Source organism: Nilaparvata lugens, chromosome 10 (genome assembly GCF_014356525.2).
Source record: "Nilaparvata lugens isolate BPH chromosome 10, ASM1435652v1, whole genome shotgun sequence".
In the NCBI taxonomy this organism is placed as follows: domain Eukaryota; kingdom Metazoa; phylum Arthropoda; class Insecta; order Hemiptera; family Delphacidae; genus Nilaparvata; species Nilaparvata lugens.
In genome coordinates this window covers 30,691,872-30,716,916 of record NC_052513.1, presented here as the reverse complement: position 1 = coordinate 30,716,916, position 25,045 = coordinate 30,691,872, and the positions used below count along the sequence as shown (strand labels likewise).

Genomic DNA, 25,045 nt, shown 5'->3' with positions numbered 1-25,045 from the left:
ATTAAAATATTGTGAACCTCCCTTTAAGAACTTCAAGGAATCTCACATACATTGATGAATTGGTTCCACTTTTTCATTAAAACTCAATCTTAATTTTGATGTCCTTATAAGATGAACTGGTTTCTGTAAAATTCTCAAAATTCAAACAATGGGTCAACCTAATACAGTAAAAATATATTCAACATAAAAACTCTCTTTTCATTATGTTGATGATGTTGGTCCACAAAATGGTATCAAAAAAGTTTCTATTATAATTGGCGTGACGATCAAAAGACGAGACAATAACCTCAGAAGAACATAATCGGAAGACTTGATTGATATGATGTTAGCATACCAAATATAGCAACACCAAATAAGAAGTTCGTAATTAAAAATTCCAGTTAATTTATGAAGATGATAAGTTGAATACGAATGCTCGAAACAAAGATATGTTTTGTTTCTTTTTCATTTTTCTTCACTTCTTTTATTTGATGGTTGAGATATGACGGAGAACTTAATAAGAAGTAATGGAAGATTTATATTAGGCTCACGTTCCAGTTAGACATTTATGGCTTGATGATATTCGATGAGGACTTTCAGAATGAGAAGGGGACCTGACTAACGATTATCATTTTGTTTTTCGTTTTAAACGATTTCATTTCTTCATTTTTGAGACGCTCTTAATTGTTTGGAAATTAATAGAAACGGTAGGATGCTGATTACCAGTACTCATTACCGTATTTGTAAAAGGAAATATCGTGTGTTTTTTTACGTATATTTTTTGAGTAATCACTTACTACAGAGTGATTTTTAGTCCTCTTATCCTATTTAGAGTGTGTGGTAATTCATTTCTAATGAAGGAAAACCAAAAGCCCAACTCAATCGGTATTTACACGGCAGTGCGAGTTGATTATTTTTGAGCAGTGCAACATTCTGTGTAGATTCCAGCACTACCTCCGTAAACAGAGGTATGATTTATAAACAGATGTATTTACGGAGGTAGTGATTCCAGTCGTCTTTTGAACAAAATGTGTTTCACCATAGAACATGAATATCATGCTGGAAAGAGAAGCGTGTTCAACTTTAATAGGTGTACATTTTGAGCAAATTCTTGAAATGAGTAAAATTTTAGTAACAGGACAGGACTTGAAATTCATCCTAAATAATTTTGGCTTGGAGGGGAAGGTTTTGTAGATTTTTGAATTACTCGTATATTACAGTAAAATTATAGTTCTGTTCTTTTATTGATTGATGGTTATTCACCCATTCACTGATTCAATAATAAGTTCATTTCTTATAATTCATGTTATACCAAAATCCCACAATATATTTACAATGGATTTGTTAGAGGTTACTCAATCCATTTCTCTATCATGAACCAATTCTTATAGGAAATGCTATTGTGTGATTCACTCTTATTATCGGCTTTCCTTAAAAATAACATAACTGATTTCCATTCAACTAATTATACTGACTGTAAATCTTATCATAGCATCTTGAGAGATATTGTTGACTATATTTGAATAAGTTGATTTTTAAAATCGGAATACTGTAGTATGAAACAATCAATAAGAAATTAAAAAAACATGAGATAGGAGGCTACACCTACGAACTCAACAAGCTTCCTGATTGACGCATAAGTTCAACAATTGCCATTTTCTTTTCTCAGCCAATTAGATGCTAACGATTCGAGAACGTCACAAATGTACAGTAACCAATCACAGTGCAATTTGAATTTTAAGGCGTAGGCCTGTTCGCTATTGAGTGTTGAGTCTTGATGTCTTGATACACATGAGGTACTCAGTATACCTAGAAGTTTTCCTCTGTATGTTAGTTCTCTATCTTCTTCGATACTATCAGTATTTCCATTTTGCCTCCTCGATACAGTATCTCAATTATTCCAATAATTTTCTTCCGTTAAAGTGTTGAACAATCTTCCAAGCTTCAAGTTCATAAAACATAGTCCTAAACATATTCAATTTTTAGAACTGAGAATTAGAGGGTGTTTTAAAAACCTTACCGGGATAAATTTGGAACCAAATATAGAAATTTATTCAGATATACAGAAATTGCTCGCTAAATATAATATGATAATTCTCACCATAATTTCACTTTCTCTTTAGTGAAACTTTAGACTGGGCGTAAGTCAAATCGCAGATTTGAAACTTTTTCAAACATTTTCCATTTCCTCATCTTCAATATATATTACATTTGATACCAATCTAATAATTGAGATTTTTCATCCACATACAAATAAACAAATTTCCTGCACCAAAATATTCTCTACCCAAATCTGCGATTCAAAACATTACTTCATCAAAAACCTTTTAAAAATAGAAACTTCAATTTGACAAAAATGCTATATCTTGGAATATTCTCCATAAAAAAAGGATAAATGTCCCACTTTTCCAAACATCGACAGGTTACTCATGTCAAATTAATATTTTCAGCACAATTCTCACGTCGAGATACTTCTTCAAAAATTTTAAAAAATCATTCGCTACCAATATTCTCTGCCCATAACAGAATATTCTTCAAAATACTCGTATTTTCTCGGACATCGAAAAAACTCCCATCACTATCATTAGCAAATCACATATTTCAAAATTTCTCTTCCTAAATCTAATCTCAGAATACTTCATTGTACATTGACTTTATAACCATTACTCAATTTCAATTTCAAAATACCTCTCCATCTGAAATATCCAAACTCTTATTGCAAAATGCATTCCCAATGTTTCACAAATTACTCATCTAGTAGAATAGAACTCAATTAATTGAGACCCATCAATAAGACCCAATTATTGTCCCGATAAACTAATTTGAGCCTCGACCTCTCCATCTTCAGTTCCAAACCTTAAGTAATTCCTGCCCAAATCAATTTTTGAAACACCTTTTATAAATTTGAGAAATGTCATGTCTCAAGTCCAATTTCCAGTTCAATCAATCATCAGATATCTTATAGCTAGAGGGTTCCGGAAGGAATCCTAATTAATTATATGACTGATTCCTAATTAATTATATGATTGAAATGATAGAGAATGAAGAATTCTTCAAACGAGAATCCTCTTTCTCGGGTGTCTTCCACCCACAATTAGGAAAACCTGCACCTAAGAAAATCAGCTCCCAGGTGAAACCAGCTGGGGAAATTGCCCCAAAAATGGCAATTTTCGATCTAAAATCAGTTCAACTCTGATTTCAAAATTCTTGAAACATCAAATCATCTCTTCAACGTATCATTCACCCCAACCCAACTTTCCCAGACCAACCATTCCCCAGGAAAGTCAGCCACCAACTGAACCCGACCGGGGGGTGTCTGAGCGCCGAATGCAGGGAGCCCCTTCCCCCACCATCACCCACTTTGGCTCGCACCCCGCATGCCCCAAAACATCGGCTCCGGCCGAAAATCATTCAGTCTGGCTCGATCACGCGAAGGTGAAGGTTGTGTCGCTCCGAGCTCCAAAATGCTTGCGACGTATTCTCGTGATACTCTGTCACTGCCACCGAGGTTACCGGCGAAATTTCAAGTGATAGGATCTGTTTAGTCGACACTTAAGTGCTACAACACCTGCACTTGAGTACTGCAATTCGACAGACAAGTGTAAGGATTAGTGGAATTGACTGGTGATATTATCAACGGAAGAAACAGTTATCTAATACCGGCGAAATTTTCAACATCAATATTATTCACTACTACATACTCGACACTTAAGTGCAACTATCCACGAAACTCAAGTGCTACTATTCGACACTCAAGTGAACTGTGAGTAATTTTAAAGTGTTCTTCATGGAATTCCAACAAACAGTTACTGGAACCGGCGAATGTACGGAGTAAATGAATCTACAGTGTTATTTGCAGTGTTTTCACACATTCCTGTTCTGTCATTTTCATCCCAGTGTGTTACTAAAAATTTTCTTGTATATCCTATCAATACCAGGACAACCTTTTATAAAAAATAAGACACATTGCTCACGCTATTAAAAGACAATTTTGAAGTTGTTGAAACGGAAGTGAAATCACTTATTTTATACATGTTTCATACATAATACTTCAACTTCTCACCGTGTTATAAATACTTTTGGGATGACATTATCGGATACATGAAAACTTTATCAAAATATTGGCAACTCAAAATCATCAATTCAAAGCTTAAAATGAAGGAATCAGAGATGACATCACAGTACATTACTTGAATACTTGGAATGTGTTATTGTCATTTCCAATTCATTTTTTTGGATGATCTTATTTTGGACTCAGACGAAGAAGAGTTTTTTCATGGTATGAGTTATTTTGTAAGAGTTTTCGGCGGAGATATTGAACCTACTGTTAACTTGGATAGTAAGGAAGTTCAACTCAGGAAGTGATTTGATTATCAGAATATAAGAATTACATTGAACCTACACGCAAGGATTAGAGTAGGATTCTGTTACTTCAAAGATTTACAATAGTGAGAAACAATGTTTAGCTTGATGCATTCCTTGGTTCTAGTGCAGGATAAATTTGTCTTGACATATTATTCTGACAGTGTTATAGTACCAAAATTCAGCATGATCTGAAAGGAAAGTTTCTATGACTAACCGACTTTTTCTATCTTCTAACAAAGTTATAAGACGACTTTACCCTCTACGTCTCCTGCAAACTATCCGTATGAAACTGTGTTGTGAGTTCCAAGTTTTCGTGAATTTTCCACAAAATTTCAAGCTTCTATAAACTCTGGAGAGTTCCTTAGACAAAGTGAACCGAAGTCAAACTAGTACAGTATTCTACCCTCGTTTCCTATCTTAGTTCCTGGATGTTCCATCTCTGAAGGTAGTAGCATCCAACCATTTCAGACCACGCCACTCAAACCTTTTTCCAGCCGCTTCATCAAAGATTAATTTTCCGGTCGAGTTTGAAGTTGGAAAAACTTTCTGTTTACCGGAAGGCTTACCGGGAAAGTGAGGTGGAAATCGGAAACGTGATCTGCGGAAAGTATCGAGAGATTTTCCACCAGAAAATTTCGCTCAGGTTCGCTACTCGCATCTGAACTGAATTAAACTTTTTCAAGCTACGATTTTCCATATTTCTGGTCATAAATAATTATCTAACTACGTGATACCAGTGAGAATATTGTGTTTAATTACCTGAAAGTATAGGTAAAGTGTGGTGGAATCAGGGAGAAATTGGAGTTAATATTGGAGAAGTCTGCTGCTTCAATCTCAACTGTAGTTATGGATCTTCTACTGAGATTACCGTTGATATTCCTTCTTCTGGCCAGCTCTGCACAATCAAAAGGTCTGTGAAAAATGATATCATGCTTAGCATGATGGAATAGCGCTTCCATTAGTTGCTTGGATTTCATATAATTATCGTTTCAATCTGAAATATTGATATCAACGTTTCATTTCCTGTTTGAAAATCTCTAAAACTCCAATGTGACTAACCGAGATTTAATAATTTGAATATAGAACAGTATTATGGTGATCCCTTTGAAAACTTATTTATTAATCACAGAATAAAAAATGGAACGTCTAGGTAAAAAGATTAGTCATTAACAAACATACAAACATTACTTTCAATTCTGTATTCTGATGATTCAGATAGTTCGAGTAGCTCAGGCAAGTCCTTTATTTTTTCAATAATTAATCTGTCACATGTATTACATGTCTAAAGCGATGTTAAATGTCAAACAAGAGATAACTAGTCTAGTTACTCACAATTTGAATTTCGTACGTATGTTTTTTTGTCGTCCCTATAAATTCTATTAGATTGAACATAACTGGGCAAAAAAAAATAGATGATGTGTTCATGTGTTTGCCAAGTACGGTACCGTTTAATCTGATAGATTCCATAAGGATGTCAAAAGATCGATGAGTGTTTAACCTACTTGATAATCGCCAGATGAGTCGATTATAAATTTCAAATTCGACGATTCTGATAAAAAAGTCTGAAGCATTGAAAAATTGATAATTCAACGAATATTTATTCAAAGAATTTTGATAAGAGATTAATGATATCTAAATAGGATATTGAAAATAAATGAAATGTAATTTTTTTGACTGTAGCCTAATGCATTGGAACACTGTATCGAAATGAATGAATTCATGAGAATCTCCTCTCATGCATGATTTGTGTATTACTAAATAGATGAATGCATGAATGAATTGATTTTCAGTATTCTTCAGTCCAATAAATTCAGGTTACCACGAATAACAGATCTACTACAAAATACTATTTTCCTCAAATTGGTTCTAGCTATATTTGGTACCATCAGAGGGCAGAACGAAAATAATGAATTTAGCACAACAGGAAATCTGGCAAAAAATCTCGAATCTCTCTCTGTGACCTCACAATACAAGCTAATCGGATTTTACTCCACTGAATAATAGAAAAGAGGAGCCGCAAAATACATTCATAATGTAATCTGTGCTCTCTTCATTCAACATGGATTGCATTATTCTGTAGCTGACTTTGTGATGGTGGAATATTTTCATTTCTCATCTCATGAGTCTGTTCTATTATTTTGGTCAAGCTTAAAAGCGTTTAAATTGTTCGATGCGCCCATAATTAGTATATTCATGGAAATAATATCAAAACTGAAAGGCATATTTCTTACTAACTTATTGTAATATTTCAATAAATAAATAACAATTGAAATACCTACGTTCGTCAATAGCCAGCGAGATATGTCGTCATTACTTTTACTGCAAAGTACAAATCCAATATATAAATGAGAATAGAAACACTTGACTTATATGGGCTACTTTTGTACAAATTAATAGAAACAATATAAAAACTTGTAGTACCCTTTATTATTAGAAACTTTAAAATATTTTAACCACTAGTTTCGACCATAGGTCATTTTCGAGTCAACAATTTTCATTCAACTTGAAAATGACCTATGGTCGAAACTAGTGGTTAAAATATTTTAAAGTTTTTAACAATGAAGGGTACTACAAGTTATTATATTGTTTCTATTAATTTAAATGAGAATAGTTATAGCAGAGAAAGGTCGATGAATGAAGAACAAATGATATGATAATATCATGATGATTAGCATTTTCATGCTTGAAAAATAGAGGAGTACAGTAATATGATAATAATTGAAAAGATAAAAAACAGTACGGAAAAGTATCGATTTGAGAGGTAAGTGTATATGAATGGAACATTAATCATAATAATGTTAATAATTGATAACATTAATTACATACTAATCTTTCGTATTATCTACCGTGGGAACGTACGAGTATTATTATCACATCTTTGATGTAAATTCTCCTCTGTAGAATAGAACAATATGCTGTAGGTAACCTGACAGAAATTTTCATCACAAAAACTGCAACATCGTTCTACAATATTATCAGTATTCTGTCCGTTCAATATTATCATGAATGAATCATACTCTTTTTAGTTTTACATTTTTTGCGTGACATCTCTATCTGTTAGTGTTGAGGAAGGGTGGGCGAATTATTTATAGATTCCACTAATAATTATAATACTGTAGACTGTCAGCAACATTGCAATATTATCAATGTTTTCCAACGCTACATTATCGATTTTACCAAGTCAAAGAAAGAGTGATATTGTGGAGTAATAAATGGGGAATTTCATCATTGGCAATATATCATTACCGTACCATGTTACTCTGTTGCATGTGCCAGAGTATAGAGTGTATACTCATCCTATTCTCTCTGTATTGCATAATCATCCAATACCCTATGAAAGCAGTCATCAATAATTAACATACCTTTTCAATTAATCCAGATTATACAACACTTCATTTCAAATTTCTGTATAGAGTTATTGGCTTACGCACTTGACAACCAAACAATAAAATCCGAAACAATTTTGTAATTCGATGTTGATTGTATTCACTACATGTGGAACAGCTAGCTATTCAAGCTATAGGAGGAATAGATTCATCCACGCGTAAATCAATTGTGAATGTTTACAACGATTAATGAACATTTCCACTAGATTGCTATCATTGTTTGAAAAATGTTGGATTATAATATTGGAATTGAATGAACGTTCAAGCTCCATTCCAATTCAATTAATTTATTGAGAGTAAAATGTTGACTATTCCAATAATAGATCAGTTTCATGTACATATCGTCGTCATTTCTACCAATATACAAAGCAGATGGCTCAATCTTGTTCAACTTCACAACGTTGTCAAATCATTAGTAGTCTATGAAAAAATATAATGAACTAGAAAAATATTTATCTCAATTTCGAGAATTCATTATTGAAGCTAGAAAAGATTATATTTATAAATAAGATCATTTATGAATACGATTATTATTATAAAGTATTTTCTTGATGGATGTGATGAATTGAATATATATAACCGATCATTCTTATCAAGAATCAACAATAATTGTTGAAGATATAAATATATAATATTAATAGATATAATGAAATTGATCATTCCGTACTTGGAAGACTTGATAACAGCTGACAATATGCAATGGAAGAAGAGAAGAGGCAACTATATATATTATATCAGGTATTCTCGGATGACTTTCACTCTCAATTCCACTTCCTCTGTATCAATTAATTTGATTTCCCAGTCTCCTATCTATTCTCAACGAGTTTACTATTGGATTTTCACTAGGAGTATTGATCCGGCAGTCTATATCTAATGTGACAATTCAAGTGAGGTTCACGTTATAGAGTCAGCACCTAATTAACAATGGATGCTATCCTTGTCTGTCATCAAACAAAGCAGATAGCTCATCCTTTCCCAACTTCACACAGTTGCCAATCTATGAAGAAATATCTGTAATATAATAAAGATATATATTATAAATATATTACAGATATATAATATAATATAATATGAACTATCAAAATATTCAATTTCAATTATGAAAATTTATCATTAAATCATGAAAACATGCATTTCCTTGGTGAATATGATGAATAGAAGATATAAATATATAATATTAATGGATATAATTAAATTATTGATCATTCCATACTTGGATGACTTGATAACATCTGACAATATGCAATGGAAGAAGAGAAGAGGCAACTATAAGAGCTTCTATCATTCCCAATGAATTTATAACGTGAATCATTCATCAGTTCTATAGAAAATCTATAGTGGATCATTGACGAAATATTCAAAGTCAGAAAACATAAGTATTATGAGGAGAGTAGTGATGTGGATGAAAACAAACCAAGAATAAATAACCACTGATCATTTCTTCACTTCCTGTTCCTAGCACATCAATATTGATTTCTCATCTTGACCTTGTGACCTCTTAGAACAGTCTCCTCTCTAATCTACATGATCCACACACCCGCCTTAGAGCAGTTTGTTTGAGTTAACCGAAGCTTTGGCGCTAAGTGCATGAATCTCATGCTAGAGTTCCAAGTATGTGTGTACGTATATGATTTTCCCCAGATATTGAGTGGAGTAAGAAGCCTTCAAGTATGTGTGTGTATGTATATGATTTTCACAGATATTGGGGAAGTGAGAAGGATTCCAAGCGCGTGTTTACTCATGTATAAACAACACCATAGGTGACATTCATGTGTGTGTGGGTAAACAGGTGTGTAAGTGTGGGAAGATTAGGTGGAGCTTGAGGCTCATACGGTGTTTACTGGAATTTCACTCGCTCTAGAGGAAGGTGGCTGATCATGTAACCCACCTACCAAGACAATGATTATTGAATTCCATGCTGTGTTGTACGAAGGAGAGGAAAATAAAGATGGAGAAGGAGAAAGTATAAACGTCGGAAGAGATGAACGGAGTGGAAAAGGAATTTGGAAGGAGTAATTGTAGAATGTTGGATAAAGGAGAGGATAGATGCAGAAGGTTGTGATGAATTGAAACAAAGAGGAGGAGAGGAGAGAAGAGGACCCATAAATGAGAATGGTACAAAGGGGTAGGAAATGAACATAGAAGAACAAGAGTAGATGAAGAAATTGTAAGTTGAGTAGAAGGATGAGAAGAAGAAGTAGGAGGAGAAGTAGGAGAAGACGTATATTTAAGAATATTATGTTTTCTTTTTTTCTCCTGCAAAATTATTTTTGTTAATATGTTATTATTTCCTATTTTAGTGATAATAATGTGAAATATCTCTTTTATGTATCGTTTTGAAGTATCTGAATTTAAAAATCTACTTTGTGAAAATAATATTAAGGACTGAAAATTTTGTGAAGTGGACAACTGCAAGACTACAAGACCTATATTCGGACTTTATCTAAATTTGGGAGAGGGATAACACAAGGTTACCTTATTTTTTCAATCCCTATCATTATGATAATGTACTTATTGTATGAATCAATAAAGAATAAATATTAAAAGGCGAAATAGAAGAAGGCGTTGTGGAGAATGGAGCAGAGGAACAGGGCTTGGATGGACAGTCAAAATAGCAGAATATCACTTGTACTAATATCTAATAATAATACGAGTTGTTCTAATAGTTGGTTTCTATATGTTAGGGTGTGAATACACGGACAAAATTGCAAAATACAAGTTTTACTAATACTAATAAGAGTTGTACTAATTCCAGTTGTACTAGTTACTATTTTAGGGTTACAGTATATATTGAATTTTCATTAGAAAGATTATCCAATTGAGAATACAGTCCTTGAAAAATGTTAAGAGCTCTAGGTGGATGCATCAATTTGAAATTTATATCCCCGCTCACTGTTACCTTAGTGAAAATATAGTATAACCTTAGTATGCTATCTTTCCTCTATACTGTAACTCAAAATATCCGAATTTAACATTTCAAATTATGGAATTTGAGATTAATCAATATCATCGACAACATCGCAAGGGCCTGGGATTGGGTTCAATGCACTTGGGCTGCTATAACGACAATAGCCGTATAACGTGAATGGGCGTCTCACGGCTCCTATTCAATTTCTAATCTTGGAAAAAGCTTTCTAATGAGGCAGCCTTGCCAACCACCTTCCTATTCACGATAGCAAAATCTATCTGGGAATCTGCCATCGTGATTGTGATGAAAGTTTCAACTGTTATTAGTGGAAGGAGAGGGAGAGATTATCGTTATCAGGGATAAAGGAAGACATAGGAAAAAAGAGAGGAATATAGAAGAAACTGGGTGAATGAGTAGGTGAGGAAAAATTACATATTATTCCGGGTTTCCTTGGGAAAATGCGGATTTCGTTCCTCATACATTTACAGATGAATATTGTTTGAACTTATTCTACCATAATATAATATTATGCACCATAATTCATGGACAAAATGAGAATAATTCAATGAGTCATAATCCATATGCTTAAGATTGATTATAATAAAATAGCACAGAGGATTATTAGCCTATAGTAAAGTCCACTTTTTAATTGGAGTGGAGAAAGATAGGAGAACAACGCTGTCGATCCTCCGTCTTGTCAATGCCTTCCATTGACGGTAGCTGAAGGTAGCTACAGGTTTATTGATGTAATATTAACTGTTCATCCACGTTCAAAATAATCAATTATATTTTATTCAAGCAAGAATATACATATTTTTCAATAATTTCATTATGAATTCTCTTAATTAAGATGAAATATTTAATTAATTAATTCCACATTTCATGGAAAAACCATGTGGAACGAATGCCAGATACTAGGATACCAAAGGCTGTCATGAAATATAGACCCTACGGTAGAAGGGATATTGGCAGACCTCTGAAAAGATGGTAGAATAAATAGTTATATCCTTTGAAACCGGAACAGGTGTGTACGCCTAATCCTTGAAAGAAGAAGGAGAAGAAGAAGATTCCACATTGTTAAAAGACGATCTGACAACAGAGCAAAGCGAGAAAGAGATAGCGCTATCCGCTTTGTTGAATGATAGACAAGGATATCAATACCATTTCTAAACAAACACTGCAATTATAACGTGGACCCGACTATAAATGCGAGCGTCATTGTAGATCAACTAACGAGATAAGTGACGGTCATAAGTGATAAGATAAGTACTCTTTACTCGGTAAAGAATTGGATTTGTGATCGTTTGTCAACCAACACTACTGTCATTTATCTCCTTATCAAAATGTCTTGTATGTTATAGACAAACTCCTTCAAAATTACAATTTTCGAAAAAAATGAATAATATAAACAGAATCACCTGACTGACAGTTGTTTGCTTTCCATTCAATGAATATTCCAGTCTTTCATTATTCAGTACTTCATTGTGCTCCTTCTTGGAAGGAGGAAGTACTACAAATAGTTCTGTATCACTGAATTTCATATCTCCAATGCTGTTCATTCATCTTTAAAAATATAGTGACAAACACTGTTATGATGTATAGCATCAACGATTCAAATTGTTCCATATTTATCATTCAATCCCATTGATTATGATGCGGTAAATCATTATCTGATGGCATTGAATATTATTTCATTCATTAAAGGTCTGGTCATTGACACTTGTACGTGCAAAAAGTTTCTAATAACCCTAAACACTGGATGAATAGTAATTTCAAAGATAGCTGAAGCTATGATGTGCATCTAGTTATAATTTTCACGGTCATTGTTTCAATGTCATATTTATTTATGAACTAGCCGTCAGACTCGCTTCGCTCGCCTGCATTTTTATCATGTTAGGACAATCCAGTCGGGGGTCCAGACTGAACGTCTAGCTTAACGGATATGGCGAGCGAAGCGAGCCTGACGGCTAGTAATATAATATTCCCAGGATTGAAGTAGCAGTGCCCAATCAATTTTTCCGCGATAAATGCATTTAAATCTTCAACTTGGTGCCAACCTAACAAAGTCAACTCAACTTAATGCCAACCTGACAAAATTATTAATTTAGTTGCCAGTTAACAACTGTTTCGAAGAGGTAGGCTACTCTATCTAGATTATAGTTCTATAGTCAAAGTTAGTAGACAGAAGGTTGGTCACTCATCTATAGTATTTTAGTTGAAATGCAATTGGAGTGGGGGAACTGCAGCCGTGACGTAGGCTGTAGTACAGAGTAGGCAAAATATCGCATTCTTGAAAATCATAGGGTGACGTATAGTCAAATTATGTAACACAAACATTTTCTGACATGGAAGCTTTCTGTTTCTGCCTTACAATAATTATCAAAACACTTAAATAATACTAGCATTTCGCCATATAAAAGCAAAAACCCCACCTCTTAACTTTCCTTTTCAAACCCTCGAGGTTTCTTCATCTTCTAGGTCGTGTTTATATTTTGTAGTTTGGCTTTACATCAACTTGTGAATTTCGGGGATGAGATATTTTGATTCTCGTAGAACATGTGCTCAATACCAGCATGTGTTCAGTGCATTTATATGAACGAAATTTATCGGATTTATCGGGATCGGTTTATCGGCTTATTGCAATGAATTAATTTTTCAATATTTTTCATGCGTTAATCTGAAATTATAATAGTATAACGTTGTCTACTAACGCTTTTACAGCTTATTAACTTTTTCATGTCACGTTTTTAGATTCTTGAAAAACTTTCAACTTCATTTTATTCATACAAGTTGAATGAACTTGGAATATTTAACAACATCATTAGAATTGGTAATTCATTCGCTATAAGTATGGAGAATTTCAAGTTCAAGGTCAATCTTGAGGGCAATAAACGACGATTTATTTGAAGATACAGTGAATAAAATGTATGCTCGGTGTGGTTACTCCATCACATTTTTACTACACATGACGTCACGCTGGCGTTCCCCCTCCACTTCGAATCTTACACCTGTGAGTGATCAACCTTCTGTCTTCTAACGTTGTTCTATAGTAACATAATGATATGGAAATTTCAATTATAATTAAGAGATTGGGAGAAGAAGAATACACATGCTAAAAGACGAACTTTAAACCCTTAAAAAGAACCCTTATGATTAAAATATTGCCAAAAGATTTCTTAGTGCGCCTCTAAAGGGCCAACTGAACATACCTACCAAATTTGAACGTTTTTGGTCCGGTAGATTTTTAGTTATGCGAGTGAGTGAGTGAGTGAGTGAGTCAGTCAGTCAGTCAGTCAGTCAGTGAGTGAGTGCCATTTCGCTTTTATCTATATATATATATATAAAAGAAATGCCTGAATCCCTGAATGAAATGCAAGCGTAATGTCTGAATTTACGAATCGTATTCACATTCTCAGACTCCCACAATTATTGGAGTTATTCAATTTCGTTCTCACATTTATTTATTATAACTTACGGTTCAAATCTCAATGAGATTATTCATTTTGTAAATGTCATTCATTGTATGTAATCAATCCAATTCATTATCCTTCCAAACCAATCGTTCAAGAATGATTCATCAATGCATCAATATCAGTTCTAGAATAAAAGCGATGATCTATTATGATCATACAATAGAAAAAATACAACAATAATATTTCAGCAATTATTTATGATTTTGGAAAGGTGGTTTTAAGACTTTCTCAGATTTTCAAAATTATTGAAGTTATCCAATTTCCTACTCACATTTATCTATTACAACGTACGACCCAAATCCCAATGAAATTATTTAATTTGTAAATGTCATTCATTGTATAAAATCAATCCAATTTATTATCCTTCCAAACCTTTCGTTCAATAATGATCCATCAATACATCAATATCAGTTCTAGGATAAAAATGATGATATATTACAACTATACAATATCAAAGACTAAAATAATAATTTAAGCATTCTTTCATGATTTTGGAAAGGTGGTTTCAAGTTGGCTTACTTCTAGTTATCATCCCCAATATCATTCATACAAAAAAGTTACAAAACAAGCTGGAGAGAGAAAATATATTAAGATTAGTAACAAGATAAAAAGGACAAAAGTGACAGAAGCAGGAATTGTCTGATGCGGCATGGTAGTCAATTACAGATCCCATCTACCTCTTTTGGCAGAGAATTTGTGGTAGCAGGCTACCTATGGGAGGTTTCACACAGCAGCTGAGCTGGAAGACAGGTGAAGAGGAAAATGAGGACAAGGAGGAGGAGAAAGAGGTGGGGTGAAAGAAGGAAATTCGACTCCACAACTTTGACGATTCGCAAAGCTCTTGAGCTTTGGAAAGCTTTCATTTAAGTAAACTTTGCAATGGCGAGCGGTGAAGAACATTTCGTTTTGCTAGTTTCTTTCCGCCAATACGAAAAAGGGAAACAAAGCGGGAGAAAGAAAGCGAGAGAGAAAGAGTATATTGACTCACAGCAGCCACAGACCAAAGGCTATTTGCCCTTCTAAACTGAGGGAATCTGGAAAACTCCTTTCCGAAGTTGAGTAAAGTTTGTTAGGCAACTCATTACTGGTTCAATTACCCAACTGACAATTTCCAGTCTTTTCTTTGGCTTTTGATTGGTGTTGCTCCAATGCTATCACCACCTACGACCTACCCTTAACATCTCCTGCAGTCCAATGCAAGATTACAATTCACAGTGCCAGTTGCTTTATTACGGGATTTCTGAACTTTTGTGTTATTTGTTTTAACGCTGGTTTATTACGGAAAATGATTCAAAACTTTTTGTTCAAGCTTTTCTAACTTGGATCAGGTTGAGATTTTAGTGCTTTGAGGTACAGTTGTAATTCAATTCTTTGTGGATCTATTTGTTTATTATATAAATTTACAATTGAACAAGTTCTTGAAGTTGCTTCAAAAGTAAATTCAACTTTGCAATGGCGAGCGGCGAAGTAGCTATTTCGTTTTGCTAGTTTCATTCCGTCAATTCCAAAAAGGGAAACAAAGCGGGAGAAATAGAAATATTAAAGTTCTCTATTTGAGTTTGTGACTTTATCTACTGTCTTAGTATATACTAGTTATAGAAACTTCACAAATAAAAAATACAACATTTTGAAACATTTGTTCAAAACTCGACAAATTCGAAAAATACAACAAATTTGTTGAACACAAATCCTATCAACCGGGAAAATCATCAAGGCTCTCTCCAAACAGCACTACACAGTTTACCCTGTTGAAGACATCGTTAACTTTTCATGACAGACATTTTCTGGGTATTAGAGAGGGTGAGGGAGAAGAAAGTCCTCTCAGAGATTCCTGTAGGAGAGCACTTTCCCTGCTACTCTCCTAGGAGATCGTGCTTCCCCATTCTGAGAAGGGAGGGAGTCTCCTCAGTAAGGTTGTACCGGAAAGTATTCAAAGAGATCTATATCTTCTCTTTTTCTTCACCTTTTTCCCTCTCTATCTCCTTCTTGTAACTTCTTTCTCCTTTTTCCAATTCTACTTTCCTCAATACTTGACTTTTCAAATTTTGAACTTGTTCATCCTGCTATTTTCTCATCATCAAAGTTATCATTTTGTGCCACCTTTTATCTGATTACATCTTTATTCGCGTCCCTCCCATTATTCCAAATCCCTTAATTTCTGACCAATCCCTATTATTCCTCCATTACTCTTTCTATACGCTTTCCATCGCAATTCTCTGCTTTCCATCTTCTACTCCTTCATATCACTTTTGTTTAATTATTAATTCCTCTCATCATCAATGTTGGAAATAGGGTTTATACGATGGTGTATTCTTTCCTTTCTCTCTTTGTTCTCTCTCTCCTTAAACATTTTTCTCTTCTTTCCCTCTTTGTTATCTCTCTTACCCAACATAGTCCTCTTTTTTCAATCATACTCTTTGTATTACAATACCCTTCCATTCTCCAAACTGTTCTCAACTATCTTTCTTCATTTTCTTAATTTTCCTCCAAAATTGCGTCATTTCCATAATTTTTTCCTTGATCTTCTTATTTCATAGATTACCTTTTCCAAATTCCTTCAAATATCACGTATCTCATCCTATTTTCTTTCTCTGGAAAAGATGTCCTTTATTATCTCTCTTATCTCTCTATCTATTATCTCTCTTATCTCTATTCTATTCAGATTTACAATTGATATCATAATCTTCCTTCACATATATTTTCCTTCCATCTTCTCCATCTCAACATCGTTTCTCCACTTGTACCATTTCGACATTCGACTTTTTCGACTTCTACCATCTCCCACCCAATCCCTTTCACTATCCTTATCCACTTCAACGTCTCTCCATTGGCTTTTCCTCTATTAACCTACCCTCTCCACCGCCACCATCCACACCTCCCCACAACACTCTCTCCTAACCCCCCCCCCCCAGTCCACATGTTGGTGTCAAAGAGGGTGGAATTATACGCAGGAAGCGGCAAAGATATGTAACGATGGTAGTGCGTTAAAAATGTAGAACAGGCGTAAAAACACTCCACTCCAAGTGATAGGGGAGACATCCACGATTTCTGGAGATAAAAGTGTACATCTCGGATTGGCATTTGTGCGTTTACGCGTGTCTGTGCGTGTGTGCGTTCGTGAGTGCTAAACATCTCCCCCATCTGTCTATAACGTGGACGTAGTATAGATATAGCTTTGGTGAAGTGTAGACATCTAGACAACCTGTAGATATAACTTAATATAGCCCTATGTATGCTACACCTCCTTACATATCTATGTTTCTGGTATACAGATGTCCCTGATAGTATATAGATTTTTAAGTAGATGGTATATGGTATATCTATACATACTAAAAACTAGGGATTCCAGTATGGTTGCTGTACTTTGCACTACCAACTTTTTATCCCCGCTTTGATTGGCTAAAGGTGGTATATAGTGTAATTCACTTTAAACTGACAGCATTCCTAATGAATAAAACACAAACATCACCCATTTAACCAATACTGCCAGTTTAAAGTGGATCTCACTCTAGTCCCAAAGTCCCTTCAACTCGTAAACGGGTGGAAAAATCTTGGAGCTTCCGGTGCACGTGATTTTCTTAAAACCACTTCTCTCCCCTCTCCCATCACGTGATATCACCCCTCGTAACCTTGAGACGTGACGTGCCGTTTCAGTGCACCGCAGGTGTGTTAAATGCGTGCCAATACCGGGGGGATTCAGCTTGCATATGTTAGGGCTGCTTACTTGCATCAAACATCAAAGATAGAGATTTTCTAGTAGAAGGCAAACTTCTCCATTTGATTTTCGCTGAGGTTGATGACCAGATGAGCTCCAGGCTAGTGCGTGGGTACAGAGATGGAATTGAAACGTAGGGAATGATATAATCATGTTGCCATATAAACTTTCTATAGTCAAGCATCTTCAAGATTTCAAAATCATCTTCAAAAATCAAAACTTTCAAGATTCAACAGAGCGTCGCTTTTATATACAAGCAATACGTTACTCTATTCTTGGGAGAGCATAACCCTTGTATTTTACAAGATTATTCAAGATCTAAAAATCTAAAAAAATTCAAAAGCTAAGAGATCGACATTAGCATCGAATCGCCATTACAAAATCTAAAGTTCAATACTCATCATCGTCAATTGTCATTGATTGGTCTTGAAAATTATGTATTGATTATTAAGTTTACATGAAAAGACTATCAAATTACAATTATTATATTATAATCCAGAACAACAAAGCCCAAAGGTATAATACCAGTATTCAAAACCACATACTGATGATCTGGAGCTGTTGAATTTAGAGTTTTTAGGCTTATCAATTATTCAAGGACTCTCTTAATTTGAAGAGATATTCAAGTTCAACAGATAGGTTACATCACAGAATAAATATGTTCAAGACACAGTGAAGAACTCAAGTTCTGTACTGAACACAGGGTATGTGTACTGAACACAGGGTATGTGTACTGAACACATAGGGTTCATTCTGAGAACACAGAATTCCATTTGTTTATATTTTTGGCTTTATATGAGTTTACTATGGGCTCATAAACTTGCACCATGTTGGTTTAGATTATATACATTTCAACAACAAAATGGAACAGACGTGAACTTGTAGCTTGTAGTCAAGTCGTAGCGTATGTTTATTTATGTAGTGTAAGATGTTACCGCCTTCGTTTTTTGGGAGGATAATTATTGTTGAATTCGAGACAAGTGTTTTGTCAAGCTCAATGCAAACACAGAGTCAAGTGGTTAGCTGTGACAGAAAGCGCTTCTCAACTAATGGGGTAATGAAGAGAGCACATGACGGAGAATGTGAAGGAGTAGAAGAGAGAGAGAGAGAGAGAGAGAGAGAGAGAGAGAGAGAGAGAGAGAGAGAGAGAGAGAGAGAGAGAGAGAGAGAGAGTGAGAAGACGGAGGAGGATGAGAGAGAGGATACAGAAGGGAGTATATGAAGGAGGGAGTGAGAGAGGTTGTAGAGAAGGAAAAAGATGGTGTGAGATAAGAGAGAATAGACAATAAGTGAGAGAAGAGATGAAGTAGAATGAAGGAGAGTTGAATAGGAAGGAGCTAGAGGAACATGTGAAGAAATAGAGAAGGAGTGAGTGAGATAGAGGTGGGTGATAGGGATGAGAGAAGGAATAAGTTTGTGGATGATGAGCGGGAGAGTGATGGCACGAAGGGGAATAGTGAAGGAGAAGAAGGAAGGAGTGATGTGAAAGTAATTAGATAATGAGAGCGACAATTTGGGCTGAAATTAACAAGGCGCAGATGTTTGGAGTGAGAACTTCTGTATACAAGGAAGGAGGAAGGAATGAGAATATTTGAGAGATGATTGTAGATAAAATTCCAAGAGATACATTCCAATAGAATGATCCCAAATAGTTCATAGTGGATCAATAAACATTTGGCAACGATGATCGAATAATATACCAGCTGAGCTTTAGTGTTTACAAGTTTGTGTTTCTTCAATAATTCCGAATTTTCTTAAAAAACTCAATATTAATCATTACAAGTGGTAATTGAGTGGAATATTTCTAATCATTTCATTAATTCAAGCCATCTAAATTCAAAATTTATAATTTTAATGGTTATTTTGGAATAAAATTTTATCAAAATTGTACACGTGAAATTCTAACCTTATCTTGGACTTTGTCACAATCTATAAATTTGGAAGAAAAATAGCACAAGGACTACCTTATTATTTTATCTGCCAATGTTATAACATTAGTATTATTTGCATTTTAATATAATAAATCATTTTCCCATGTGAAGCAATATTGATAACATTTAGAAACCAATATGCGAAAAAAACACGGAATAAATAGATAATTGCAATTATAAATGAACAGTTAAAACGAGTTTTGGATTGTGAAACTGAACAAGGAGAAGAAAGTATCACAAAAAAGTGTTCATTTTTGTCTTAAGTTCAAATTTCGATTAAATATTCATAGTTTTAATTACAGAAAAATTTGTAAAGTTATTAATGAAGTACAGTTTTGAATTCGAGAACAATCAAAATTCATCGCAAAATACTTGTGCATATAACAGATATTTTGAGCAACATAAAGGCAAGTCATTAAAGTATATTTTTCTCTTGATTAAGAGGAAGAGAATAAGATAATCTTGCGGAAGATACTTATAAAAGAAGTTAAACTTACAAATAATACATATTTCTACTTTGAATGAAAAAAAATAAAATAAAATAAGCATACCACAATATTCTAACATAACTGCGAGTAGCCTAAATTATACTTTGGTTTCAGAAAGAAAATAGTCCATTCCATTGTTTATCAACGATCTAAAAGATCTGACTGAACAATGATTCCACTCACTGTTTGAATACGTTCAAAAGAAAATGAGCACATGAAATATATGTGAAAAAACGGGGTAAGAGAGAATGAAAAGAATAGAATGTAGAAGATAACAAAATAGAGAGAAAATGTAGAAGTTAGAAAAAAAGTAGAGACGATGAATCACCATGGTCAAATAGCTCTGAAAAAGTGCAGTCTATTTTAAGAGCTAATTTTGGCGCCTGTACGAGTAATTGACCTTTATCTTAAGATTACTCTTTTGATGCCGGTCCATCACTCTTGAATGTAGAGCACTGCTCTTTGAAACTCTTGAGAAATAAAGTAGTATTATATGTGCTGCAGTTTAACGGTCGTGGCAAGTCTAATTGCAATTAAATGGAGTTTAAATTCTATTGAAACGTTTGATGATGCTTGTGACAGACGTGATTACGCATCATAAAATTCGAATGCTGTGAATGATGAATATTTCACGGTAAATAATAATTTAAGATGTACATACAATGATGTTTAATGTCGTTGAAATTATATCAGAGTAAGAATAAATTAATAATATGCAGTTGATAAGCATATTAATGATTTCTTAAGTACCATGCTAAATATTCTTGAAAAAGTGAGCAAGAATGGTAAAATACTTCCAACAAATTATATGACTACGCTGAATTTTACTGATAAGCATTATAGGCCTGATAGAAGAACTGTATTGAAATTAATAACCACTGATGTATTTCACATGTAAGCAGTAGTGAAATAATGAAAAGGCGAACAAAATCATGCAAAGCATGAACTTATATAATTGGATGAGCTGTGCTTTAATAGTTGAAAAGATCATACATAAGTTCAAATATAAGACTGAAGTCTTGGAAATTGTTTTCTCATAGAACTATTATTCAGTATCCATTAAAACGTAGATAAACCAATACGTTTATTGATAAATCAAATGTAAACTATTTTTTTTCTATAGTTTTGACTAGACAAAATATAGGAAAAGAGTCGCGATGGGAATGGATAAGAAAGAATGCAGATAAGTTTCGTAATGAAATAATAACAGGACAGAAATGATATATACAAATAGATGAATATGAATATTCCATTGATATACTGTATATTTCATACAAAAAATAAGTGGAGAAGTGATAATAGTCGTAATGTGTTACCACTTGGCAATAAAAATTCCTTCAATGGTCTCTGAAGGGCTGGCTGTACTACTCAATTAGTCCATTACAATGGTCCTAAACAAATACAGATAGTACTCAGTAGCCAAGGATAGTGTATAGCTATCTATACTATATACTATATACTATATACTATTCTTGCTCAGTAGCTAGCTTTTGTAAGATATATATATATAGCGTATGGCATTTTGACACATTTACCTCTCAAATATGAATTATGCGCTCAATTATAATAATTGATTGTCATTAAATTAAAAAAAGTCAAAATATAAAACTATGCAAATGGAGAGAGCCAGTAGTTTTATGAACATAATTATCAAAAGATAAAACTAGACATATTATAAAGCTAAGTCCAAATCAGCCAACCATTCAAGAGCTGCTGGTGCAGCATTCACGAAATCCTCAACGGCATGGGGATACAACCTGACAGGACAGACCTCAGTTATATGTTTCAAAGTTTGTTTTGGAGCTCCACAGTCACATTCAGGTGATGGAATGATTCCCCATTTATGCAGACTGTCCCCACATACACCATGCCCTGTTCGCACCCTGTTTAATCCCTTCCAAAGGTGACGGGGAAGGCTGAAACCTTCTGGCTCTTTATTTGGCTTGATAAGCCGTGCCAATTGGTCAGGTGCTTGCAAATTCCAAGCAGCATTCCACTCTGAGTCTATGTTGAAATTGGTTCTAACCAAATCCTTTGCAGATGTCAATGAAGGCCTTCTAGATCTGAGGCGACCTATTTCTAGGTCGGGAAGGTCTTCATGAATTGGCAGCATTGGGTTATCGGAAATCTTTTTGAACTCCTTTAACAGGGCATTTTTCCTCCGTAAGGGAGGTGGAGCAATATTGCTCAGTATTGGTAGCCAATTTACAGGAGTTGACTTGATACACCCAGTAATCATTCTCATAGCCATGTTGAGCTGTGCATCAATTTTCTTAGTGTATGGGCTATTGATCCACACAGGTGCACAGTATTCTGCTACAGAATAAACAAGAGACAGAGTGGAGCACCGCAGGGTATGGGCTGAGGCACCCCAAGTAGAACCACACAATTTTTGAATTATGTTATTGCGGGTTTGAATTTTCTTTGAGGTGGTCTCCAGGTGTTTTTTGAAAGACAGTGTTCTATCCAGTGTAATACCTAGATATTTGGGGAAATTTTGATGTTGGAGAAGTACATTATTGAAATGAACCTGGAGTTTCCTATTAGCCATTTTATTATTTAGGTGGAATGAGCTGACTTCTGTTTTCTGCAGGTTTGGAATAAGCCTCCATTTATGGAAGTATTCCCCCATCTTCTTCAGGTCTTCAGAGAGCACTTCCTCAGTTTTTTCAAAATTTTTATGCTGAGCTGCAAGGGCCATATCATCAGCATATATGAACTTTTTAGAACATGTGATAGGCAAGTCTGCTGTGTATAAATTGAAAAGACTTGGAGCAAGGACTGAACCCTGTGGAAGACCATTATTAAGATTTTTCTGTTTACTGATCTTATTGCCCAGAATAACTTCAAATTTCCTATCAGAAAGCATATTACCAATGAGCCTTATAATAGTTTGACATTTGATGATCTGTATCAGTTTGTATAAGAGTCCCTGTTTCCAAACTGTGTCATATGCAGCAGTCAAATCCACAAATGCCACAGAAGTTTTCAAACACTTTTGAAACCCAGCTTCAATATGACTGGTCAGGCCTAGAACCTGGTCACCACAGCTTCTACTTGTTCTAAAGCCTGCTTGTTCCACAGGGATAGCTTCTGAGACTATTGGTCCAATTCTATTCAAAATGAGTCTTTCAAGCAGCTTATAGCAACAGCTCAACAGTGCTATAGGACGGTAGCTTTCAGCCTGATCCTCAGGTTTATTTGGTTTGAGGATTGCAATTATTTTTGTTCTCTTGAAAGCCTTTGGTAAGTGACCTGTTTGTAAAATATCAGAGAAAAATCTAGTCAACCATTGCAGAGCATTCTTTCCAAAATGAATTAGGAATTCTGGATGGATTCCATCAAACCCAGGAGCCTTGCCCACTTTAATTTCTTTCACAGCCTCCGTGAGCTCATCCAACGTGAAGTCTCTTGCAGACTCTGACCTGGTAGGAGCATTTTTCCTCATTGTAGTGAAAGATTTTTTAATTTCTTTTGTATGCTGAGGGTCCCGAGGTGCTCTGGACAGAGTAACCATTCTGCTTGCAATTTTATTTGGAGTAACCATGGGGGTCTTATGAATGACAGCACTCCCTCCACCCAGCTTTCTTAGTAGACTCCAGGCTTTTCTGCTAGATTTCTTAAAATCCAGAGATTCAGTAGTTTTCATCCATTTTTCCCGCCTCTCAGAGTCCAAGGTATGGAGGAGCTCTGTAGCTACATTTGGGTTCTCAGTCTCCAGATAAACCTCATATAGCTGTTTACATTCACTACTCCATCCAGGGATGTACTCTTTTCGATAACCCCTAGGAACTTTCCTTTTAGCAGTTGCAATTACAGCTTTCACAAACCGATCATAATTCTTGCATACAGGGGGTATCCATCTTACCACTGCATCAAGCTCGTGAGTGAATTCTTTCCAGTTTGCTTTCTCAAAGTTCCATCTAGGTCGTGGAATGGATCGAATTATTGGAATCTGAATTCCCAGCTCAACCACTACTGGGCGGTGTTGACTGTGTGGAAAATTGCCCAGTACTCTACGAGATGTTTGCAATGGCTGATTGTCTTTGTTATGGGTAACAAAGCACAAATCTGGATTGTATTCCCTATTCCATGCAGCTGATTTAAACGTTCCTCTATCTTTGGCATTGAATATGAGGCTCTTGTTGCTCCTCTCAGCCCAGCCCACAAGAGCCTCACCATTCTCATCACTCTGATTATAACGCCACATGGTGTGGTGACTGTTGAAGTCTCCAATGTATACAGCAGGGTGAGGCACATCTGGCAGCACCTCAGGTGACCAGGCTGCTGGAGGGGGCTTATATACATTAACTATACTTGTATCCTCCACCATCACTGTCACTGTTTCGATGGTATTGCTTGACTTTGCTGACACAAGATAAGCATTTTCTACGTTATTTCGTATATAAGTTGCACATCCATGATGCTTGTTGTAAGTTGCCCCTAAAACCTCATAGCCCGGTATCCTTCCCCTTGCCCCAAGCTGCTGCTCACTATCTGCGTGAGTCTCCTGAATGACAGCCACGTCTATTTTGTGCTTACTTAAAAGTTTGGATAGGTACTGACTCTTAGCATAGCTTATTCCTTCTACATTAATTTGACAAATTCTAATAATATTACCTATAGTTCTAGTTGTGTGGTCCTGAGAAGGACCATTTGAATTGAAATTTTCCATTTGATGTGTCAAAACTGGCCAGGAGATCCTAAGATAAGTCTGGCCGCCGGCAGTTCTAGCTCATTTAGTATGAACCAAGGATGCACGTGTAACAATGTCATGGACGCGAGCTAGATTGCACCACA

General features: G+C 35.0%; 1 protein-coding gene across 2 annotated transcripts in view; it reads left to right on the top strand.

Moving 5' to 3' along the window:
- The first annotated feature begins 3,405 nt into the window (after nt 1-3,405).
- The window catches only part of LOC111056449 (roundabout homolog 2), a 365,277-nt gene continuing 343,637 nt past the window's right edge, over nt 3,406-25,045 (top strand). For both annotated transcript variants that reach the window (XM_039437188.1, XM_039437189.1), the window contains exon 1: nt 3,406-5,254. In XM_039437188.1, coding sequence (XP_039293122.1) covers nt 5,191-5,254 — 64 coding nt within the window. In that variant the 5' untranslated portion in view covers nt 3,406-5,190. The remainder of the gene's footprint in view (nt 5,255-25,045) is intronic.